Source organism: Cibotium barometz, chromosome 61, assembly GCF_041138505.1.
Source record: "Cibotium barometz isolate CiBa-2024 chromosome 61, ASM4113850v1, whole genome shotgun sequence".
NCBI lineage: Eukaryota > Viridiplantae > Streptophyta > Polypodiopsida > Cyatheales > Cibotiaceae > Cibotium > Cibotium barometz.
The window spans coordinates 28,751,445-28,775,956 of NC_141106.1; the positions used below are offsets into that span (position 1 = coordinate 28,751,445).

The 24,512-nt window shown below is 42.1% G+C and overlaps 1 protein-coding gene across 2 annotated transcripts in view; it reads left to right on the top strand.

The window, feature by feature from the left end:
* The window catches only part of LOC147604727 (serine/threonine-protein phosphatase PP-X isozyme 2-like), a 65,497-nt gene extending 51,276 nt beyond the window's left edge, over positions 1-14,221 (top strand). Inside the window, exons 3-8 of one of the 2 annotated variants that reach the window (XM_086794637.1) lie at positions 1,056-1,118; positions 1,349-1,434; positions 1,535-1,610; positions 1,719-1,984; positions 2,106-2,184; positions 13,341-14,221. In XM_086794637.1, coding sequence (XP_086650763.1) covers positions 1,056-1,118; positions 1,349-1,434; positions 1,535-1,610; positions 1,719-1,984; positions 2,106-2,184; positions 13,341-13,391 — 621 coding nt within the window. In that variant the 3' untranslated portion in view covers positions 13,392-14,221. The remainder of the gene's footprint in view (positions 1-1,055; positions 1,119-1,348; positions 1,435-1,534; positions 1,611-1,718; positions 1,985-2,105; positions 2,185-13,340) is intronic. The other variant, XM_086794638.1, reaches the window with a different exon arrangement.
* The last annotated feature ends 10,291 nt before the right edge of the window (positions 14,222-24,512 follow it).

The following is a 24,512-nucleotide window of genomic DNA, read 5'->3' on the forward strand; positions in this document are numbered from 1 at the left end:
CATCACGGTCACAATGCTAAGGGTGGAGCATTGATTTTGAGCAACACAAGGTCACACAGTGTCCCTATCGGTGAGAGTGGAAAGCCAAGCCATGCAAGATTCAAATCAACATAAAAGGGCATGAATTTTTAGTTTGTTGAGTCAAAAGGGCAGCTCAACACACAACGGCTACTCCTCATAAAGGGGGCCTTACAAAATAGAGCAACCCAACACCCGCATAGTCACAATGTTGAGGGTGGAGCGTTGATTTTCAATACGGCAATGTCACATAGGGTCCCTATTGGTGTGGTAGCGGAAAGCCAAGCCATAAAAGGGCAGGAAGTTTTTAGGTAGGTTTTGATGTAGTCACTTAGACAAAAATGTGCACACATAATAAGCTTAAAACACAAGGATACGTGTACTCCTCAAGTCTATTTTGCTCCCTTTACACACGAATTCTTTTTCGATGTACACTAATGGTTTCTTTTCTGTTCAAAAGGGGCAAATTTAGATAGGAAGGCAAAGATAGCTAGTGCAAGTGGAGTTGAGGAAGGCAAAGATAGCTAGTGCAAGTGGAGTTGAGGAAGGGCAGGAGCGGCAAGGTAAAGCACAGGGGAAGCATTGGGAGTAGAAGTTAGAAGTAGGGCAGGGCATCAAGGCCAGGCACAGCTAGTATGATGGAAGGCAGGAAGTTAGCACAAATGCAGAGGCAGTCGCATGGAGGGATGTTAAGTTACAAAAGGCCTCATGACTCTGAGATTCTATTTGTTGTTTCTATTGTGTCGGGTGTATCACAAGTTTTGAAAACAAAGTGAGCAGCTCACTTCTTTCTTCTTTCAGTGTGCGTAATGCACATGCCATAGTTCTCTTTTTCTAAACCATTTTGTATTGTCTTTTGAATGTGCCTTTTTTTCATTGATTTATGCCCATTTATGCTTGCTGGTCCCAGTTACTGTCACTAGTTTTTTTGGCTTGTTTTTGCGTTTAGTGAAGGCTTCTTTCTCTATGCACCCACACAGTGGATGTACTATAGTTGTTTGAAGACATGTTTTGATGATGCTTGTTTGAAAATTCAGGTGAGGTATCCAGACCGGATCACACTTATACGAGGCAATCATGAGAGCAGACAAATTACGCAGGTTAAGTCTCAGGAGGCTGTTCCTGCTGCTGATAGCTTCAGCCCTTGTGTTTCTTATTCACTGTGGATATTAACAGTTTTGTCTTTCGCATATATATTCTTTCTGTTTTTGCGTGGCAGGATAACCACAATTTTTTAATACAGATGAAATCCTTCTTTAACGTGTAACATTCTCACTGATGCTGCAAGTGAGGCTATTGTCTCTTAAAAGGCTCTAAAATGTACTTGCAGGTGTATGGGTTTTATGATGAATGTCTTCGCAAGTATGGCTCAGTCAATGTGTGGCGATATTGCACAGATATTTTCGATTACCTAAGGTTTGTTGCACAAACTATGTGGTCGTGCAACGACCTCCCACTATCACATGCTGGGTATATTTTTCAATGCTCTATAGCTGATACCCAGTTTTAATGACAGTCTCTCAGCTTTGATTGAAAACCGAATTTTCAATGTCCATGGTGGCCTTTCGCCTTCTATCAATACTTTAGATCAGGTGGGTATTTATTGCAGGAAACACTAGGAGCATGAGGTGGTTTATGTGTATCAAGAAGAAACCATTGAAATATGGGATACTTAAAAACCAAATCTGTGATTGCACCAGATCAGGACAATCGACCGGAAGCAAGAGGTACCCCATGATGGTGCCATGTGCGATCTTCTGTGGTCCGACCCAGAGGCAATTGATGGCTGGGGTCTCAGTCCAAGGGGGGCTGGCTTTTTGTTTGGTGGAAGCATTGTGACTGATTTTAATCACACAAATAAAATAGAATTGATATGCCGTGCACATCAGCTGGTCATGGAAGGGTACAAGTGGATGTTCAATAACCAGATTGTGACTGTATGGTCTGCTCCCAATTATTGCTATAGGTACTCACCCATAGTTCCAGACAGAAAAACAGTTATGGACATTATCATTTTTCAAGAATGGTTTGTTGCCTTGGTCACATAATTTTGTGGTCTGACCTTTTGCTCTTTGCCCATTTTACAGATGTGGCAACGTTGCAGCCATTCTGGAGCTGGATGAGCACTTGAATAAGAAGTTCAGAGTTTTTGAGGCAGCACCTCAGGTAACTGAGATAAATGTGACCTCTTATCCTTCTAGTACTACTTCACAAGCCATCTCTGCTCACATATTTTTTAGGTGATGCTTCAGCTGGGTTTTGTGTCATAACAAGCACTGTTGAAGACTCTGTACTATAAAACAACTAGTCTTTCTCCTTTTCAAGCCTTTTGTTCTGAAGAATTCTCACACATGCAAGCTTACCTGCCTGTTGTTTGCCATCAACTCATGGACTTGTCTGAAAGCAGTCACAAAGATTTTGGATATACCAAATGGTGCCCTGAAAACTAGAGATTCCTGTGCTTTTATATCTCTATGTAACATGGGTTGTGTGTCAGTTCTTTCTGAAGAGTGATATCACATATTATCTGGTCATGTAGCTGTCCTTCAGTACTGTTCATCCTTATTTATGCTGGCATAAGATGCCATTTTGGACATTAGATTTATGCACCCGTATGACCCAGCCATCAGTTGGCAACATTACACCATAACTTTGTTGGTATCCCAAGATCAGAGCTCATGCTATGGTCGGGGGAAGATGTCGATGATGGGAGTGTAGGAGCAGATCTTGTGCAAAGAGAGATGGAGATGGAGGTTCAAGCCATGGAGATGGTGCTGAGAGAGAGAGAGAGAGAGAGAGAGAGAGAGAGAGAGAGAGAAACAAAGATATATTAAACGTCTACTAAAGACCCAATGGGCCTATGAGACCAAAGTGATACAATAATGTCCATGGTATATCTCATCATAGAATGGAAAATAAAATAGAAACAAACAAAACTATCTCACTGGAGTCATACAAAACTGTCCATGGAAATCTCATCATGGAATGTGAGGAACATGAAACATGAGGAGCATCAGCCCCCAATAGATGGTATACCATTCTCCAAATTATCAAGCATGGGACTAATGGTATGGCGAGAGGTCTCCCTCAGCTACGTCACGTGGAGAGAGAGAGAGGGAGAGAGATATGTGATAGCCAACAATAGAGAAAGATCGCACAGCACAACAATGGTTGTATTATGATAATACTTTCATCATGAACAATGCTCTATATAGGCACCAAGACCCTATCTTACGTTCTCTTAATGAGAGTGTTCACACATCATTGGACACTTACTAGACTACGAAATATCCAACAAACTCCCCTTTGGAGTGAACCTATTCCTCCCTCTGGTGACTTGCTTCCGTAACTGAGCATTAAAGCTTACCAATTGCAAGTGGAGTCGATGACAACGGAAGTCTTTGCAATGAAAGCGTTTGGAGTGTTGAAATCTTCAATCTGTTGCAATCCTTCGCGACAAAAGTCTTCAAGTGGATAAGAGAACCCTGGGTAAGCTTCCCCTATGGTTCAACTTGAGAAAGGAAGGCTGAAATTAGGGTTTTCAGCCAAAAGACCAGAAATTACAACAAATATAAGAGCTGTTTTGTTGAATTTCAGTCACTGGGAGTGTGTAGGACAGTGAATACTACGTGGAAACACTGTTGGAAGCTTGGAAAACACACTAGCAAGCTTGGATATGGAGTTGGGAAGGAGAAAGTGCAAAAAATACAGCCAAGGAGACTCATGAAGGAAGGCGCCAATTTCTAGATGATGAGATGTCCACCTTGGGTGTGAGGCAAAGAGGAAAAGTGACTTGTGGTGCAAGTTGGGATGAACGCATGGCTGGTTGCTCCCTTTGAACAAAGGGGATAAGGTTTGGACTGTAGGCATTGAGCTTTGTCTACCTCGGGACATCAGTCACTTAGTGTGTGCGAACGCGGGGTTGGTCATAATTTATAAGTGAGTTTTGGTTGCCCAAAACTTAATGAAGTGTGTACACACTCACTTATAAATTTATGTTAGTTCTTAAGGCTAGATTTTGACCAATATTTATTGCTCGTCACATGTCACATAACCATGTCAACAAACAGCATCACACGCACGGTTCACGAGTGGGCATTCCCTTACCTTGAACTACACATTAGTCAAGTAGGCATGAAAACAACATGCAAATTCAATTTGCAGGCAAGCACATAAAATTCTATGCAATGTAACATTGGTATGCACTATCTCCGTTCATGAGACTATACCAAAATAGACGTATTCAAGGCAAGTACACGAGGTACCAGACCCAATGGAACTCCAATCCTCCAAGCATTTTCGGGCATGTACACAAGCACAAGTTCCAAGGGAAAGCCAAGTCCATAGTATCACATGAGTGACATCATTCCCCCTCGCATATGCAACTACATACATAATGAGAAAGCACGGGTAGACCAGTTGGGTGACCAAATGGTGACATCCCTCCCGACTTCTAAATTGTTCGCAACTGAAAAGCATCCAAGTACGTTTGAAGCAAGTGTGGGTAATCTCTAAAGAACTCTTCATATACCCATTTAGCATCGATGGGAGGATAGTTCTCGAACTTCACAAGTAACGGTTGACAAGTTTGCCTGTAGCAAGCTTGCGTTCTTTGTGATACACAATTTGTTCTGGTTGCAAAATCTACTCAAGCTCATTCACTTCTGATGGATTCTCAATGACCGGTTCGCTGGGCTCCGATCCAACATACTGGCGAAGGAGACTTATATGAAAAGCATTGTGTATATGTCAATGACTAGGTAATGCCAATTTAAAAGCCACTTCATTGTGTGTGTGTGTGTGTGTGAGCATATATTGATACCAAGTTCTACATCCATTATTGGCCACTGATGACGTTAGTCGGGATGCCATAGTATCTAGTCCATACTATGCATGATAGAGTTGATGGTTTATTGTCTTGTGGATGACTATCATGAGGTTATAAATTGCACTTTCTTATAAGGTGAATTTGGGCACGTTCTTGGATTCATCTAGGTATATATCTCTTACATACTCATTAGATGGCAAATATCTCATCCTCTGTGCGAAGGATGGGTGGCAAAACCACCTTAACATAAACAATCTCAAACGGAGTCTTTCTCGTAGATGCATGCACTGTGTTGTTGTATGTAAATTCCACAAGCGGTAAGTACTTCTTTCAAGAAGATGTGTGATCCGCCACATAACTTTTTAAGAGATCCAATACAGTTGAATTTGCAGCCTCACTTTGTCCATCCGTTTGAGGGTGATAAGCTGATGAGAAGTCCAATTTGGTGTCCATATTATGAAATAAGGCCCACCAAAAGAGACTTGGTAGTCTTGGGATCTCTATTCCTTACAATGGACTTCGTCATTCCATGATGCTTGAACACTTGCGTAAGATACATTTTAACCATATGCTCAGCTTTGATGGTCTTCTTGACCGGCAAGAACTGAGCTTGCTTGCTACCCTGTCCACAATTGTCCAAATAGCATCATTACCTTGTTGGGTCTGTGGCAAGTCCATAATGAAATCCATTGTAATACTTTTCCATGGCTATGTGGGAATAGGCAATGGCTGAAGCAACTGTGGTGCCTTTTGCCTATCAAATTTCACCTTTTGACAGGTGATATGTCACGATCATGTGTATTTGTACAAGCATTTTCGAACATGTGGGCATGGTGGTCAAAATGCAAGACACAACTGTGCAGGACATTTATTGAATGTTCACACTTGGGGCCAAGTGATTAAACTTGGGCTAGATGAATAAAGTCTCTTTTCATAACCCATGGGGACAAATGTTTGGAGGAGACAAAGGATTTAAAACCTTTAAAAATTAAAAGAACCTCCTTTTTTGTGGATGGTGGCCCTTTTGGGAGGGGTCATGTTATTTTTGGAGGGGGGGGGGCGGGTGGGTGCTTCTTCTGGAAAAGTCGGTTGCAAGCTGGGGTCACTTACGTTTTTGAAAGGTTGGCGGACTGTGAAGGGGCTCACAGGGACTGAACAGTAGGATTTCTTCACCTCTTTACAACAGGCCAACTGCAACTGGACGGGTGATGTTTTCTATATCTGGGTAGCGTTGGCTGAAGCTACAGGCGGGCTGGTTGCAGAAAACGCACATAGGTGCTCAGCTGCTGGACTGCAGACGGTTGAAAGAGGGGAGGCTCAGGAATGCACTCTCTCTCTCTCTCTCTCTCTCTCTCTCTCTCTCTCTCTTATAAAGGCCATGATCCACCCGAGTTCAAGTCCCACGGTTGGTCGTATATGCCCTCGTGTTGCATTCTATTGACGTTAATACCTCTCTCCCCTATAGTGTGTGTGTGTAATAAAAGAGGACCCTCGCACTACCTTTCTGCCACCCACAAGTGGGGCAGATTGGCTAGTGCGAGGGCCCTTATAAAGGCCATGATCCACCCGAGTTCAAGTCCCACGGTTGGTCGTATATGCCCTCGCGTTGCATTCTACCGACGTTAATACCTCTCTCTTCCGTAGTGTGTGTGTGTAATAAAAGAGGACCCTCGCACTACCTTGCTACCACCCACATATGGGGCAGAATGGCTAGTGCGAGGGCCCTTATAAAGGTCATGATCCACCCGAGTTCAAGTCCCACCGTTGGTCGTATATGCCCTCATGTTGCATTCTACCGACGTTAATACCTCTCTCTCTCTCTCTCTCTCTCTCTCTCTCTCTCTCGGGGAAAATGGCATAGGACTGTAGGTTATTCTCTCTCTCTCTCTCTCTCTCTCTCTCTCTCTCTCTCTTTGCGAGCAGGGCTGGCTGCAGAAAGTGCCTAGCCAAGAGGTTCCTCTCTCTCTCTCTCTCTCTCTCTCTCTCTCTCTCGTGTAGGGTGGCAGGTTGCATGAGAAACAAGGGGGGAGGGGCGTTGCTGAACAAAGACAGTCGACTATTATTCTCTCTCTCTCTCTGTTTCTTTTCATAGGCTAGTGGGCAGTGTCAAACGCACACAAGCTAAGAGTTCTTCTTTCTCCGGCTCGTGGGCGTTAGGGAGTGTCTCTCTTGGTCCCTTGTGAGAGGAGCGATTTGCAGCCTAAGAGGGCAGAAACATGAGCAAATCTAGCATGTTTTTGGAAGAGTCTACAGGCTGATGTATGGCTTTTTGGCTATGTGCATGGGCCAATTAGATGCGTATTCAGGGCCTCGTGGATGTACTATCTTGGCAGATTAGAGGTGAATGACAGTGGTGTTTTGGGCACAGGGCTGTGTGAAACCTCTATGCTAAGAGGACCGGAGGATTGGGAGTTTGGACATGGATATGTATAAGCCATGTATGGCCATGGTGTATTCAGTTAAACTCTTCCATGAATGTGAATAAAGAAATACCGAAAGGGGTGCCAATCTTTGGGGCCAATAGGCACTCTAGCTCCCTTTTGTTTGTCCTATTTGCTAATTTACAGCTGTGTTTGGGTGACTGCTACTCTAGTGCACTTTGGTTTCTACTAAAGTGCACTTTGGTTTTTACTAAAGGCCGGTTTCAAGGTTCTGTTGTGGGGACCATCACCAACTTTCCCAGGGGGGTGAGCTTGTGGTTGTCTCGAGGAAAGTCATTGCTGAAAATTTCAACAAGATGTATGACCAAGAGGATGACCATGACTATGATGATGAGGAAGAGCAAGAGACCACTCCTGAGAGGATTGAATCTGAGGATATACTTGCGGAGAACAGGTTGCAGCAGATGCATGTATGAGGATGTAATGTAGCTAGAAGATATGCCAAGTAAAGAGGAAGAGGATGCCCAATTTAAAGCCCGATTGGCAGGGGCGCTCATGTAGCTCACGCTAAGTGAGAAGTTTGCTGAATTTATGAGGGCCCGTTCTGAGCCTAAGAAGAAGAAGAAGAAGAAGATGCGTTCTAGGAACCCACCTCAGGGCAACAATAGTGCTATCCCACAGGATCTTGCTTTTGGACAGTTTCCTAACATGTAGAACACTTACGGTGCAAACCCACATAATTCCTTTTTCGGGTAGCCACCTATTTCACAACAATCTTTGCATCCAGGCTATTTTGGTGGTGGTTCCGTGTTACAATCTACGACTGGGGGTTATTCTCAAGGAGGTGTGGGAATGCAAGGGAAATTTGGAGCTAGTTTTCAACATGGTATGCAAGGCAACATGTATAATGGTATGCAGCCCAGAATGCAAGGGAATATGTATGGGTGCATGCAGCCCGGAATGCAAGGAAACATGTATGGGGGCATCCATCCCGGTATGCATAGTGGCATGTTTAGAAACATGGGAGGATCAGCAGGATTGCATGGTATGCAGGGTGTGGGAACTACCAATGTTGACCCTAGTATGGGCATGAATGCAGGGGGGTAGCAATCTTGTGAAGCCACTTCCTTACGATAATCTAACGGCTATGGGTAAGGTGAAGGATTATAAGAGAGGGGGAGTTGCAGTGAAATTTGACACATTCAGTGGGGCCAAAGACAGGCTCAAGGCTCTATCCTTTTTACAGCAGTTTGATGTTGCCTTTTCTGGTGGCAATTACACTGAGTCCTCTAAAGTAAGAAAAGCCGCGACTTTTCTGAAGGGCAATGCATTGCAGTGGTGGTCCACTGTTCTTTTGTAGGGCATAGCACCATCTACTTGGGTACAGTTTAAACTGGTGTTCTCTTCCGTGTGGCTCACATCTACGTTTGAGGTGGATGTAATGACAACGTGGCATAAGTTGGATTATTGATGTGTGAGAATCTTGAGGATTATAACAAGAAGTTTTGGGAAGCTCTACTCCCAGTTACTCCTTATCGTGTAGTGTCACTATCTGAGAAGGTTGAGAAGTATTGTTGTGGATTGCCCAAGGAAGTGTGTGACTATTGCATTAAGACCCGACTTACAAATATGTCGCAGATGATAGAGAATGCCATGATGGCAAATGCGTTACTCACTGGGGTTTCAACTGGATTAAGGGCAGCAAAAGAACTGGCAAGAAAATTGAGGAGTCAGGGCATGCATCTTGGGGTGCAACAATGGCTGCAAAGAAATGGCGTAAGATGTTACCAATGCCTAAGAGAACTCCTGAGGAGAAACAGACTTTATTAGTTACCGGCCAAGAAATGATTTTTCTGTACCGAAGAGGGACATTTGTCTTTCAATTGTCCTAAGCGTAAGTCCAACAAGGACTTTGACACTAAAGAGGAGCCCAAGACTAAGAAAGCAAAGCCTTATGCAGGGTTAGTTCTTGATCTTGTTGGGGAACTTCTAGGTGGTGAGGAGACAGTTGTGCAGGGCATGGGGCAAGGTCAGAGATCAGAATGCTTTAATTTTCTTTGACACATATACCGAAGAGGGACATATGTCTTTCAATTGTTTTAAGCGTAAGTCCAACACTAAAGGGGAGCCCAAGACTAAGAAAACAAAGCCTTCTGTAGGGTTAGTTCCTGATCTTGTTGGGGAACTTCCAGCCTCCAGGTGGTGAGGAGACAGAGTTGTGCAGGGCATGGGGCAAGGTTAGAGATGAGAACGCTTTGATCTTCTTTGACATAGGTGCTAGAGCCAACTTTATCTCACCAGATTTGGCTGGCAAATTGGGGATTCGTACAGAGGAGATGGGGCCTATGTATGAGGCTAATATAGCTTGTCTTGGGTATGCAGAACCCGTTACCCCTATCATTGGGAAGTAGAGGCTTCATGTGCAGGGTTATGTGGACAGTGAGGAGTTTTATATCATGCCACTTGATGGGTGTGATGTTTTGTTGGGTATCCCATGGTGCCGTAGGGTACATGCGGTGGTGGATACGTACAATAGGATGATTACTTTGACTTATAGAGGGAAAGAGCACATTTTGGATGTAAAGCTTAAAGGGAAATCTGATCCTATTGTATCGGCTTCGGCCATTCATTAGAAATGAAAAAGCATCTTTCCGCATACTTGGTTTTTGTTAAGGATGCAAAAGATGATGAACCTCAATCTAATTTGTCTATGTTAGATAAAGACAGGATCGATTTTCTACGTAAGTATTAAGATTGCTTTTCTGAGTCATTGCTAGGAGAACTTCCTCAGGAAAGGCCAGAAGATCATGCTATTGATCTTATTCGAGTACCCCACCAAATAGATCGCCATATCGTGTTAGTGCAGCCCAACAAGAGGAAATCATGAGCTAGGTACATGAGTTGTTGAAAAAGGGACTGATCTAGCCAAGCTCATCACCGTTTTGCTCACTTGTGCTCTTGGTGCAAAAGAAAGATGGTTCTTGGCGCTTGTGCATGGATTACAGAGCACTAACAAGAATACCATCAAGAATTGATTCCGGTCTGCTCGTCAACGTTGACCTGCTGGTGTGTTTGCCAACCCTATCTGCCTGTTTCTTCTGCAATCAACCTCCTCTTGCTGGCGCTTCTTCCTACCTGCTTGCTATCGATGAACCCAAGCCGCTTGCTGTTGCCTGCTCCTGCTGACCATCATCGTTTACTTCTACTGCTGGCTGGCCTCACCTTTGCTGGAAGGTTTCTTGCACGTTGCTCCTGATTCTTCCCAGCCTTAGATCTTGTGTGTGTGTGTTTTGTAATATTTGGTTGCCCTTTCTCTTCACCCCTGCTCTCTCTCTCTCTCTCTCTATCTCTGTGTTTGGGGGGTTTTTTTTTTTTTTTGTACTGTCTCGCAATCTTGAATTGCTGCTGTTTGCACACTCTCCATGAAGGTTTTACTGAAATCAAAAAAATTGGGAGACTCCTGCACCTCAATTGGGTATTCTTTATTTCTCAGATTGCATCATGTATACTTTGGCAGAGACTCTGCACTAGAATGAAGCAATAAAAGCACATTTGGATCTGGTTCTTGAAGAGGATCTTACATAAAGTGAATCTTCTGATGTGCTTTTTTATCAGAGTAAGTCCATGATAGTTAAACGTTGATATATTACTGACATTGATAGAAGGTCAGTTCGCTGGTTTTATAAAGCATGTTCTTTTGGACTAACCTTATACAAACCTGCACCTACTCTTGGGCACTGATGACGTGAGTAGGGATGTCATAGCTTATTGTCCACGCTGTGCATGATAGAGTTGATGAACCTACACTTCGTGTTGACAGACATTGGAGTTAATGGTTGGACTTTTGAGTCGAAGTCTTTTTTAAAGTTTAGCTTAATGTTTGGTTCTAGCTCTTAGTGCTTTAGGTCTAGAGTTTGCAGTTCTTTGTTTTACTATTTTGTTTTGTTTTGTTTTTTTTGGTTTGTTTGTTTTTGTTTTTTGTTTTTTGTTTTTTTTGGTTAATGTCTTAATTAAAAGTCTTCGTTTGATATTATCTTTTGATTTCCTCTCCTTAGTAGCTAGGTTTGTTAGTTTATTTATTTTTGATCTTTCAAATGCTTTGTTTTTGTCTTTGTCCTTCTTCCCTATTATTTCTTTCTCAAATCTCTCAATTCGCAAGTTCAGATTTTTCTGACCTTATGAAGGTATATATATATATATATCAATCAAAACAACCAAAGTCAAATCCTAGTCAAACGTGAGCAAACTTGTCAACTTTTGTTAAATCTGGTCAAAACTGCTCAAGCATTGATAGGGAAGTTGATAAGCAACCTTTGGCATTAGAACCACGCTGAAAGTCTTGCAAAAATCCACAAAGCAGCATAACTTGTCCTTGATGCCCGGCTTCCTGAATGATGGTCATAAGTCTGAATATGTGGTCTTGTTGGTCTTGTGTGGAGTAAGCTTGCTGAGCTCATGCCATGGATCCCTTGTCTCTCTACCTACTCGCTAGGATGCGCCTTTAAAGCTGATCTAAATATCTTTGCTATGAGATGGCCTACCATAATGGTTCAATAGTTTTTTTGTCTCTCTTGCTATACATGGAGTTAATGATTTGGATCTTTGAGTAGACTTTTATAGAGTCAAGATCACACTTTATTTTTTGTCAAGCTTGGGAACTGATCTTTCCAGTGGGTTTGTGTGCGCGCGCATGCATAAAATGTCTTTTTAAGACCAGGTTTGGGAGAGCCATTGGTGAATTGGTTCTTTTAAAAGCCTGTCTAGGATTGAAGGAAGCTGTAGGTAAAGAACTCCAACTATATGGCATGATCTTTTGCTTTGCCATTCTCGAGTCTTAGTGGATTTGATTACGTTGGGAAAGTTGTTTTAGGTGATGGGAGGCTTTCTCTGAGTGTGGACAGGGTGTTGATTGGGGCCAGTAAGGTAGAAACTTAGGTCATAGAGTGAGCCTTGCTCTTGAGAAATTTGATGCTAATGTTAAGTGACAACTTGAATAAGAGTTGTGTTGGGGCATGAGTGGGAGGGCTAGAAATCTGGCAAATTGGAAATCTAGGTGGAAGACCCAATGAAGCAACCAAGGGTGCTACCTCACTTCTGTGTGGCTGGCAATTAGGGCTTGAAGATGAGTTACTGTCTCATTCTTGTAATATGAGTAAATCACGTGTTGTACCCATTTCAATGGAGTGTTTGCTGTAAACTGTGAGTGTAGCCTCCTTGTCAGTTGAGCATCTGGTTGTTATGTGGCATGATCTCGGGAAGCATCAATGTATCCTCTTGAAACTCTTGCATCTCTGCCTTTCTGTTGGCTGTCTTCTACTTTTGAGAGAATTCTTCTGTGTCTGTGTATGAGGCATTGTATATGGGGGATCAGGGTTCCAATCTAGCCAAAGTCCTTGGATAGGTTGACTTCTGTGGGAAGAAGTAGCTTGTTGCGACGTATACATGTCGTGGCTGCCTAGCCACTGTATCTGGCATATGCATACACGTCTCATTTTTGTAGGTGGATTCCCAAGTGTAGCTAATACAAGAGGTAAAAGGCAATGTCACAACCCTTAAAAGTCTCTGTGAAGTTTCCCAGCTTTATGGCTTTACAGTTCCGCGGTGACACCGAGATGCTCTCTTTGATCTCATGGGCCACTCACCTCTATTTGGCCTCCTTGTTTTCTTGCCTTTCCCCTTTATCAGTGATGACATTCCTGCCCTCAGGGTATACAACCCACTTGAATTGATCTCTTGTTGTTTGCACTTGTTTTTAAGACAATTCCTTTCTATGTTCAATATGCATGTGTACCAAGTCTTCATAGGGTGGTTTTCTTTAGACTGGCCCTCTTCCTGTGTGGCCTTTGGTATCTCTGAATTTGATAATGAGTGGTCTATCTTTGGTGGTGTCTTTGCCTATGTGCCAGGCATTTTTGATTCCTGGTGCTTGGATGCCCATTGTTTCTTGATTCACGTTGGTGATTGTCTCAAGAGGGGTTGTCTCATTTTTTACTCAGTTCCAGTGAACCTCTTTTCATCTAAGGTCCTCTGCACTACCTTGGCTGGCCTATGTTTGATCATGATGACAGAGAGAGAGATTCCCCTAACTCTTTATGGTTGTGGTTTTTGTACAGGAAGCACGAGGTGTTCCATCAAAGAAGCCTGCACCGGACTATTTTCTGTAATGTGTACAGCAGCCTCCCTCTGCACAGCTTTTAAGTTCTTAGTTGTGTGAGAGGCTCAGTCTATGCTTACCTGCAGAAAGATGGGTATGCGAAGCCATGTCCAAAGTTGGCTTTTGTCACTATTGAAATAGCCTTTGGGCTGGAAGTCAATCATGTAAACGTGCTAGTAAGTAGGAGCAGCATTCCTGAAAGGAGGATGTATGAGTGCTAAAGTTTAAGAGCACAACTTCCTATGATTTTTCTTGTAGAGCTCCTGTGTATGAGTAAGCTAGGATTTTTTCCTCTGGCACTACCTGAGTGCTGCGAATCCAGGTGTGAGCATTGAGAATTGAAATTGAATCTCCAACCATAGAAAACAACAATAGGAGGCGGTGTTTGCAATAGAAAGTATAAGGTCTTTATGTTCTGGATCCAATGTCTTTATGTTCTGGATCCAATGTCTTTAGGTTTTGTATCCATTTAGGGTGTCCTAATTAAAAAGGGAAGTACGGCCTGTTTTTATTTGGAGGACATTTGGACCAGCTACCAGCGCTGATTTGTGGGCAATGTTTATGGAGGAAGGCTTTTCATAGGAATTGAAATTCTCTGAGCAGTTATAGAAGAGGGCAACATTGTAATCTTAACTTTTCAATTGCCAAATCTGAATATTTTGCTTGAATGGTATTGTTGAAGCTTTATTGGGATAGTGTGCGTGACACCCATTGACATGCATGCAATGCGGCTACACTTTATTTGGCACTCTTATTGGAAATAAACCCCGACTTAGTAGTTCTAGGAAGAAAAAGTTAGTCATACTGTTTAGCTATGATTAATTGTGATTAATGATGGCCTTCTACAGTGTTCTGTATGTTTTCATAGTTGGCAAGTCTCCCCAACTTAGTGAAGATCTGCATTCTTTTAGTTTCAGCTTCATTTGAGACTCAAAATGATGTTTTGTAATGCACATTCCAGCCAAACAAATATATATGTGTAGACCTTTTGTGATGCTAGAAAAGGAAAGGAAGAATAAGGAAATAGCATCCATGTGCATGTCCTTGTTCTACCTGAGGTGAGATCTACCTTTTGCCATTGTTCTAACTGGCCGTGATTTTGCATTGTGAAGTATAAAAGAATACATGATCTTACAAATTTGCTCTTCCTTCTGTGAAACTATGGATAATTTACTTTTTTTTGAAGCCCACAAACCCATACCTCTGTATAAAAGTAGGCTTCTTACCCTAAGAGCTGTATGTTGTGGTGGAAGATGGGGCAGGAAGGTTGGAGAACAAGATTGGATATGGTAAGTAATATAAGAAATATTCCAACTTTAGCTGTCACGGGAAAAACAGCTAGAGGGCTCGTGTAGGAGACAGTCTTCAACTAAGTTGTAGATAGGAATTAGTTAGTCGCTGGAGCACAATTTAAGTGGACCTTGTAACACAACCAAAAGGATGTATTGTTGAAGCCATGAGAAGAGGTGTGTGCATACACTTAATATATGGGAGGGCTGCCTGCTGAAGCATGTTGGTTCCTCCTGTTGCTGCTGTTTGCTGTCCATCTCCAACACTCCCATCTCCAGCTCATTTGGCCCAAACGCCAATCTACATGGATTTTCTTTTGAAGTGTCGCCTTGTGGCGCATTCTCACCTCCATCCCCATTGCTGAGTCTTGCCTTGTGGCGCCTAGCCCCAGCTACACACATACGTCTCTTCAAATCAAACTATACAATGGTAGCTCACGTGACTCTCCAAAATGCGGTGCATTGTGGTATAATCAACTAGTTAGTCGTGGTTTACTAAGCTCTTTGACTAATGTTTATTTTTAAAACATCCCTATAGTTCAAAACACCTAGAATGATATAATAGGTAGTGAGGAAGCACTAAGAGAACATATAAAGCATACAACCAAAACCTAGTAAGTCTCAATCATAGAGTGGGTTCACATTAACTGTGGCTTCACACAAAGCCAAGCATGGCAAAGCTTTCTTTCATCAAGGGACTATGAGAGGAGAATGCCTCAAGGGGTGGCTTCATGACATAGAAGATCATCAAAACGAACCAACCCCAAAATTCGGACTCCACTGAAAGAAGAAATTATTGTGTATGTGTTAGAAGGGATGAAGCAAGATTTAGAAGAGAACATGAGCTAAATCAAGAAAATGGTCAAGGAAGATTTTAAGGAAATACATAAAATTAGATGTCATACTGTAAGTCAAGGAAAGTGAATCCAGGTGGTCAAAGGTTCTCCAATTTCGAGTGGGCTCTTAGCTCGAAGTATGGTACATGGATGGAGACAAGGAAGGGCACTTAGATGTCTTCATATTGTGGCGTGTCCTCACAAGGATCTTACACCAAGGCCCTCTTAGTACTCCATGCACTTGGAATCCCATGCCTACTAACCTCAATATCATTCCTTATGGTGGCTCGTGATACAAGTGTGGATTCCATCATCCTTATGAGGATTATCTCAATAAAGTGATAATTGATCGAGTGGTAGAAACATTGGGCGACCATCACAAAGCTCCAAGCCAAGTTAAGGAAACATCCAAGGATGCCAATAAGCAATAAGTAGGAAGCTCAAGCTTCAATCTTGAAGTAAGCAGTTAAAAAGCCTAAGGTGCAAGCCTCAAAGGCCATAGTCATCCCTAGAAAGGCCAGTGGATTGTAACCTAAGGTCTAAATGAAGGAGACCTTGAAGAACACGAAAATGTAACACATGATCAATTGTAAGCAAGAACAACAACATTGTGACCATTGAAAGTGGTTTGGACAAGAGCTTAGAATACTTGCGGAAGCAAGTGAATTTTTGCTGAATCCAACTCTTTCCAAAGATAAGAAACCCAATTATTTTATAAACCTTTCCAAGAAACTCAAAGAGTATTGCAACCCCATGGTGAAGGAGCAAATGAAACAAGCCTAAGAGCTTGTAAGGAACATACAAAGCCTATGAAGGAGTCTCGGAGCGTGGCACAAAGACCTTGACCAAACATATAACCATTTCTCAAGTGTTAGCAAAAGGAGCCAATTCTTATGGAGCCTTTGTTTATGGAACCAATCCAACTAGACTCAATATTGCTTAATGTACTAAAGGACTTAGTGGGAGGTGAAACTAGGTCTTCCATGGATCATTATAGTCACGATCATATTTTCTCCATGATGATGACTTCATTTCGTCCCCGCCTCTTAGAGAATATATGGTGCACATCCCTATGATGGTAGGTTTAAACCCATCCCCAGGTGAGTATGAATATTACCTCTCACGAAAACAAAGTGGACTTGTAACCACTCTGTAGGTTAACATGGTTTCACCCGACCATCCTACCGTAAGGTGCTTTGTCATCTAACCCGCTCGAATGGACACTTAGTTGTTATAAAAGACAACGTTAGAATATATAAAGCGATCTTACCTTGTGCTTAATGTTAAATAGATAAAGTTTAAGGACTTCATGTATATACCTACTTAAGACTAGTAATAGAGGTCAGATTATTTTTTAGTTTACTTGATCTAGTGTGAAAACTAGTCACTTGTATATAAACAATTTTCAAGAATAGGAAATACACAATCATTCCCTTGCAATAGACTACTTGTAAGCGTTTCTCTTCCCTCTTCTTGCTTGCATGTATGCTATTGAATCTTGCTTGCTTGATAGATGCATGCTAGATAGAATTGTTTGTATGTTTTCCTCTTACATTAGCTTCCTCTTCTTCCTATGTCTTTTGTGAGAGAACCATTGCAAGAAAGACCATCTCTATTTGCCTCCATCTAGGCGAAGAGAGCTTTTCCTTCACCCCATCGAGGAGCATTTCGGTAACAAAGTGAGGACGCGATTGATGAGCTAGCGCACCTACATCGAGAAGTTACATTTGCGGCTCGAAGGCAAGGTCCAACGATACATGCTTCAGTAAGCTTAAGGTAAGCTCTTTCCTTGAACATATTTGGTGCTACTCTGTCGGCCTAGGGATTACACAATATTGTCCGGTGTTGATAAGGACATCATACTCCAAAAAACATATAATTTTAGAGCCTTTGATGTCTATGTAAAATCAATAAAAATAAATCAAAAACACATAAATACTTAAACACATATAATCACCATAACTAAGGTTAGGAATCTTGATAAAAAATAAAATAAAACACTTATAATTACTATTAAGATCCTTAATCACCTCTTATCAAGTTTAAAATTTTTAAAAACCAACTTAAATGAGCTCTGAAGTTGTGAGATGTGAGCCCACAATCCCACAAAAAAAAGAGACGTGAGTCAACACACGTGAGCCATGAGTTTAGACGCGTGAATCATGAGTCTATACATGTGATTCGATTCGTATGGAGATATGAGTTTAAAGATAGGTATACCTAATATTGTACAAACCAATTATTACTACCTTGAATACTTGTAAGGACATACCTACTATTGTCCTCTAAAGATTTTCTTATCATACAACTTTTCAAGGAAAATTTATGACTTTTGTAATTAAAGTATAGCTACCTAATAGTTGCTTTCACTAACCTTGTCATTGTTATGGGCTACCACACCTCCAAGAGGAAACTTAATGCATTCACTTAGGAAAGAGCAATAGAACACAACTGTTGCAAGGCACTTATCAATGCTTCGAATTTGTGTCCTTTGAGGTCTCCAAGCTAGCTCACTTGAGAAACTCCAATCCTCCAAGCTCCACCTCCATGCTGTCACCGTAGACTCGCTCACACCACTACACAAGGCAATCACTCTCTCTCAGTCCTCAATACAAGCATGCAACACACGAGTATAGAAAAGGCACAAGTGCTAGAATAATCTCTTTTAATATCTCTATCAAGACAAAAGCAAGAGCTCTCAATAGCACAAAGGGAGATTGTTTATTCATTATTATGAGAAAATGCCTTATATATACAATTGGTCTTTATTCACACTTGGGCGTCCAAAACTTACTTAACTAAGGCCTTAGGTGGCCAATATCTCATAATGTATAACTTTTATAGTGCCTTTGCATAACACTTATTAATGTCCTCAAATGGAGGACCATATTTGTTAATCCAAAATGGGATTAATATCCCTCCTATTTGATGTAGGTTCTATTCTTAGAACCGGTTACCGAGGTCAAAAAAGCTGGTCATCGAACTCGTGTGACGATAGAAGTTTCGGCGCGCGATTAAAGCTTTTTCAGGGTTCTTCTGAATGCAGCATGTAATCTCCAGAACCCAGTGTCGACCATGGACCCTCAAATATGACATGCATATATGTTGGTAGACACCTTAGGCAATGATAATATAACATCATGCCTTTGTCACTTGGTCCTTGATTCATGTCAAACTGTAGCTGATCAGTACCATATCCATCATATCTTTCCTTGGTTCTTGATTCATGTCAAACTGTAGTAGCTGATTAGTCCTTGATTCACGTCGAACTGTAATTAGTACCATATCCATCATATCTTTCCTTGGGTTGATCTATGACCACACGAGCAGTTTTAGGAATCAAACATCGGCCATAATTTTCAAGTCCGAGAGATACAGCGCCATGCCTGTATCCAATTCAACATCTGCTTTCTTTGCTCTCTCATATCTGTAAATGTTGCTGGCATGAAGATGGGGAAGTTATAGCAGACATGTGAATCTCTTTGCTTTGCCTCTTGAAACTCCAATGGTGTCCATCTTCTCTTCAGTAGATGTACAATGGATCTACTCTTTGTGTTGGTGACACACACATATATTCATGGCTATATTTCGGAATTGTAAGGTACTCTTTTCTCCAATTCTCCAATCTGGTTATATTTCAAAATCCTCTAGCTGGGGGTTGGCATCATCTATGATAATTGTGTATAACCCCTTCTTGTGTGGACTAGATGAGCCTTCCTCCACCTGCGGAAGTAGCAAGTGATCATAAATGTCACAATTCTTGTTTTCAACATATCTGCCAATTGTGGATTTGCTAGCTTGGTGTGGCGTGCCACGTTGGACCATAAAGTTTCCTCTCCAGCCAAAGGTAGTAGCTCTTCTAATATTGGTCTAGGTGCTCGGAGAGGGTACGGTACATAGGATTGCTTCATTGGTGTGACATCTTAGTATGCTTCGGGTAGGATCTACCGAGTAGGTTCAAAGGGTGGCTTCGGGTAGGATTTGTCGAGCAGGTTCAAAGGATGTTATTTGCATTAACAGCTTGAACATGAGCTTTGGTTTAAGTAGCAGATTCTCAGCTCTTATGAATCCTTCATACTCTGCAGAGCAGACAAGGACTCGAGAATAGATTCATCAGTAATAAACGGTTCAATTATATCTTGTGGTGAAGTGTAACTTACTCCTTGAGTTGGTTGTGGGTGGAGACGGGTAAGGTGCCGGTAACTCCTTGAGGGCGAGAGTGTTAATGGGAAATTCTAAGGGTTGAGGAGGAAGAGTAGAAAAAATACAACCCGCTTGAGAGTTGTCAGTAGGCGGAGCATTTGTATATGGATTAAGTAATGGGAAATTCTAAGGGTTGAGAAGGAAGAGTAGAAAAAATACAGGCCGCTTGAGAGTTGTCAGTAGGCGGAGCATTTGGATATGGATTAAGTAATGTATTGGTGGCGATATTAGAATATACGGGGTAAGTAGGATTAAGTGATGAACTTGATGTTTCTTCTTGACCATGACCTGAACTTGGGGGTGGGTGGCTGGGTTTGTGGAGCTTCATAAAGTCTTGTAGCTCAATTATATCCTCTGGATTTATGTTGGGATACTCAATATGTGCTTTATCAAAAGTATAAAGTACGTTGGTTAACATGGCTTCTACATGTTTGTAGATATTATGATATAGTTTTAGAATACCAAAAGGATGAAATAAAGAGGACTCACATAGATTTAAGTGCTGGTGAGTATTATATATCTTTAGCCACCCATGGCTTATGATCCATTGATAACTTTGGGCTACAACCTTGTAGTTGGCTGGTATATCAAGAATATCATCTGGAACAAACAGGTCTAATTTATCGACACTGTTGTCTAGGATTTTGGAGTTTTGTAGCACCCGACACCAACTATGAAGGTTGAGCACAATGGGGTGCAAGGGATAAAAGTAAATATCTTTAGGATCAGTTAGGACTAAGTCCCCCCAAACAATTTCCATGATGATGGTGGGATCAGCATCACGTTGTGTGTGTTTTGTTTAAGAAGTGTTAGTTCTCCTAGGCTTAGGTCATCAGATAAGTTTATATCATATTGAAGTAAAGAGAGGGTTAGTGTAGACAAAAAGAGAGTTAGAGTTTGAGGAGGGGCCCGAGGTGTTACTACTGGGGCAAGCTGACCTATCTCTTAGGCTCACTCAAGGAGGAGTCGCATCTCGTTTGTGGGTTTTGTCGTTGGCTACATTCTTGGATGGCCAGCTGGTGTTTCAACTCTTGGATGCACGAGTCCTTGGTGGTGAGAAGTTTTGAAATAGTTGTTTCTTATCTGGCTTGCTGCTCCTCGGTCGTCTTTAAGCTCTTTAGGATAACATCCTTATGGGTTGCTTCTGCTGTTGTGAGGTGCTCTTGCAATGTCTCTACTTGGTTGGTAGCCTCTTGAACCTGCTTCCATAATGTGGCATTGCGATCATGAAGCATGTGGGTTGTGAGGAGATGGCACCGCCATACACATTGTTCTTGCGTCCAAAGGAAAGCACTTGTTGTTGTGCGGCCCCTTCCAGTCTAGCATGTGGCAAATTCAAGAGCTCATCCACTCCCTCCATAGTTTCTTGAAACAATCTTTCATAATCCAAATTATGGAGGAAGGATGTTTCTGGTATCACCTCCTCATCCTCTAGACGTCTCCTTTGCTGCTGCTGGTACTTGGTGTATCTTCAGCCCGTGGGTCATTTTGGTGTATCCAGTGGCTCTTCTATGAGTTGCATTGGGAGCGATATAGCTTCTTTGAGCCCTTGGGGCTCTGCTGTGCTGGGCAATGCTTATGGTTCAAACTCTTTCTATAATTCAGCAGGTGTGTGACATTGTTGAATTCTTTAGGGGGGATAAATTCTTGAAGATTAATTGTGCTGGACTTTGAGGAGTCAGGTGTGCTGTACTTCCATCCTCTCTTAAGGTGTTTCCAAGCTAATACTTGCTTCTTGTTGCCCTAGTACTTCTTGGTACAACTTTATTTCTTGAGCTAGCTCGATCTCAATCCTCTTTGTTTCTTCAGCGACATTTGGTATAATTTCCCTCATCTTTTTTTCAGTCTTCTTCTTCCTCCCTCTCTTGATCTCCTTCATTATCTCTTTAGTCTCCACTAGCACGGCCTGCCCTTCCTGCATCTCTTCAACAGTCAGTGTTGGTTGTTATGTGAGGAGTGCCAGTTGCATTCTTTCTTCTAGTTTTGGATCTAGAATAGGCCTCTGAGCCACATGATTTAGCACCTGTGTAATTAGGTACGAGTTGCAAATCTTCGATTGATGGGCCTTTAGATAATTCTCCATCTCTCTATGGATGTAGTAGGCCCAGTCATCCTCCTTTTCCTCATGCACCTTGGCTATTCTGTTTAGTGGCACCTTGTTGTACCTATCTATTTGCTTCACTTGTATTATTAGTGGCATTTTCCTACATGCTTTTTCTATGACTTCATCCCTGATATTGTCATATTCTGCTCCATTAGAGTTGTACGAAGTCTTCTTCAGCATTGCATCTAGGGGCATCTTTTCATAGTTATGTGTGTGTATTTTCACTTGGGTGGTGATAGCTGCAGAGCCTCATGTATCAAATCCTCCGTGATCAACACCTACTTTATGGTGCCATCCGCTTTACTTACTGTCCCCCTCTTGGTGGCCTTGTCATATGTCTTGATGTACTCTGCACATAGCTTTGTGTCAATGTTTTAGGGGAGATTCTGTGCCATCCACCCGAGGCCCACCTTCTCCAGCTTGCCTTTGACTTCGGCATCTTCCAAAATCTAGAGGCACTCAGGACTGTGGTGCTGTAAGGCTACCTTTCCATGCGCAGTGTGGAGTTCTCTGCTGATTATCAAACCATGGAACTCTTGGGCATATTGACCCAGGTAGCTCAACTTCGGGCCTCATGTGGGTCTTTTCTTTCTGATCACTCAGGGTCCCGTTGCACTGGCTTGTGTCACCGCGAGGGTCTTTGCGGCTTCCAGGTCAAGTGTTGTTGAGGTCGACATCTGTACATTGAGAAAAAGGTAAGTCCATAGAATGGTGGGGGCATGTTGCACGCTTTGTTGTTTTCTCTTTTTTCTTTTTTTCTTTTTTTTTTGGGTGTTAATTTTGATGGGAAGTGTGTTAGTGGTGTGAGAAATTGAGTTGGTTTGAGTAATGCGACACGGCAGTGTCCAAATACTCATGATTCAGTTAAGCACCGTGAAAGTACATGCCATGAAAGTTAGTTTCGTGAATTGGGGTAATTCTGTGAAATGGAATTCCGTGAAAGTTAGTTTCGTGTGAAATGGGGTAATTTCGTGAAAGTTAGTTTCGTGAAATCCGTGAAATGGAATTCCGTGAAAGTGCAAGCCGTGAAGGGTAATCCCGTGAGATTGTCAAAGGCTGTGAAAGTGCAAGCCGTGAAGGGTAATCCCGTGAGATTGTCAAAGGTCGTGAAAGTGCAAGCCGTAAAGGGTAACCCGTGAGATGGGGTAATTCCGTGAAAGATAATTCCATGAAATGGAATTCCGTGAAAGTGCAGGCCGTGAAGGGTAATCTCGTGAGATTGTCTAAGGCCTGAAGGGTAAACCCGTGAAATTGCAGGTTTTTGGCTTTGAGGCGTGAACTTATAGGTTTTGTACCTTGAATTAGTGAAGTTGTTTTCGTGTTTGATTAACATGTTTTCATGAATGCATGATGTTATTGAATTGCAGAGCGCGGGGTTTGTTAAGATAACGAATGACATTGTCGAGACAAGGGGCAATCAATGATTTCAAATCTTGCAATTTTATGTGTACGAAGAAAAGATTTGAAAATATGAAAAGAAAGAAAACGCAAAAAGGAAAGGCACAAGCTCCCACCTCAAACCCGTATATGTCAATTTTGCACTCGATGAAGTAAGGAGGAAAGTGATGAGAGAAAGGCTCGATGCTTGCGTTGCACACATGATTAACGAGATGAATGCAAAATGACGAAAAAGGAAGGAATTTTGATTTTATGGCGTAGACGTCGGACTGGGCAGCTACCTTAATGAAGAATGCCACATGTCTTTCTACAATTGGTCCAAAAAAAGTAACCGTTTCACGGCGTGAAGCCTTTTGGACAATTCACTGCGTGAAGCCTTTAAGACCAGTTCACAGCGTGATCCGCTTAGAATGTTTCATTGTGTGAACTGTTTTGTACCAGTTCACAGCGTGAATTTTTTTGGACCATGTGTGTGCAAGATTGATACCCTATATTTCACTTCATACTCAGACACTCAACCATGCATATCTTCAAGGCCCATTGGGATTTTAGAGAATGTGAGACTCAAACTCTTTACATTTCACTACCATCATACATTTGTAGTAATGGACTTTCTGTGCCAAACAAACTTATATGACCTAATATTGGGGAGACCCTTCGTGAGGGAATCTAAATTGGTGCACGATTGGGCATTAGACCATGTGTATGTTAGTAGGGATTCACAAATTCTAAAGATAGATCTGAGAACATGGAAAGCACACCCCATGGAAAGGTAACTATTCAGTAATGATTCGATCACAACTGAACATACCACATCTGTATAAATATGCTAGCCCACGGTAGAAAATTCCAAAGAGAAAGAGGAAACAAAAATGTATGCATCACTTCCTCCTCCGGATTTGAGTGAAAACTGGATGTATGTGCTAGCTACCATAGATGTGAGATGCAACCCCGAGGAACCCAATATGTGGAATCTCGAACTATTCCCAGGCATTCAGAACCAACTCCCAACTAAAACCAATGCTAGGAGTGCACAAACACTGGTGTGGAGGAAGAAGCCAACCCAACAAGATGGATTAAATATTACAAAACCAATACCTATAACCACCTCGATCAAGGAGATGGACAAGGACATTGAAAAGAAGAAAAAGAAACTGCAACAAGTAGACACTGATACAAACCCCAATCTACAAGACTCAGTAGAAACACTCTTCAGTTGGGTGGAGGGAAGAATCATGCACTCTCACACGAAGTTAAAACACCTGCAACAACACCTACCCAGAAGTGCCAAAGTACCACCT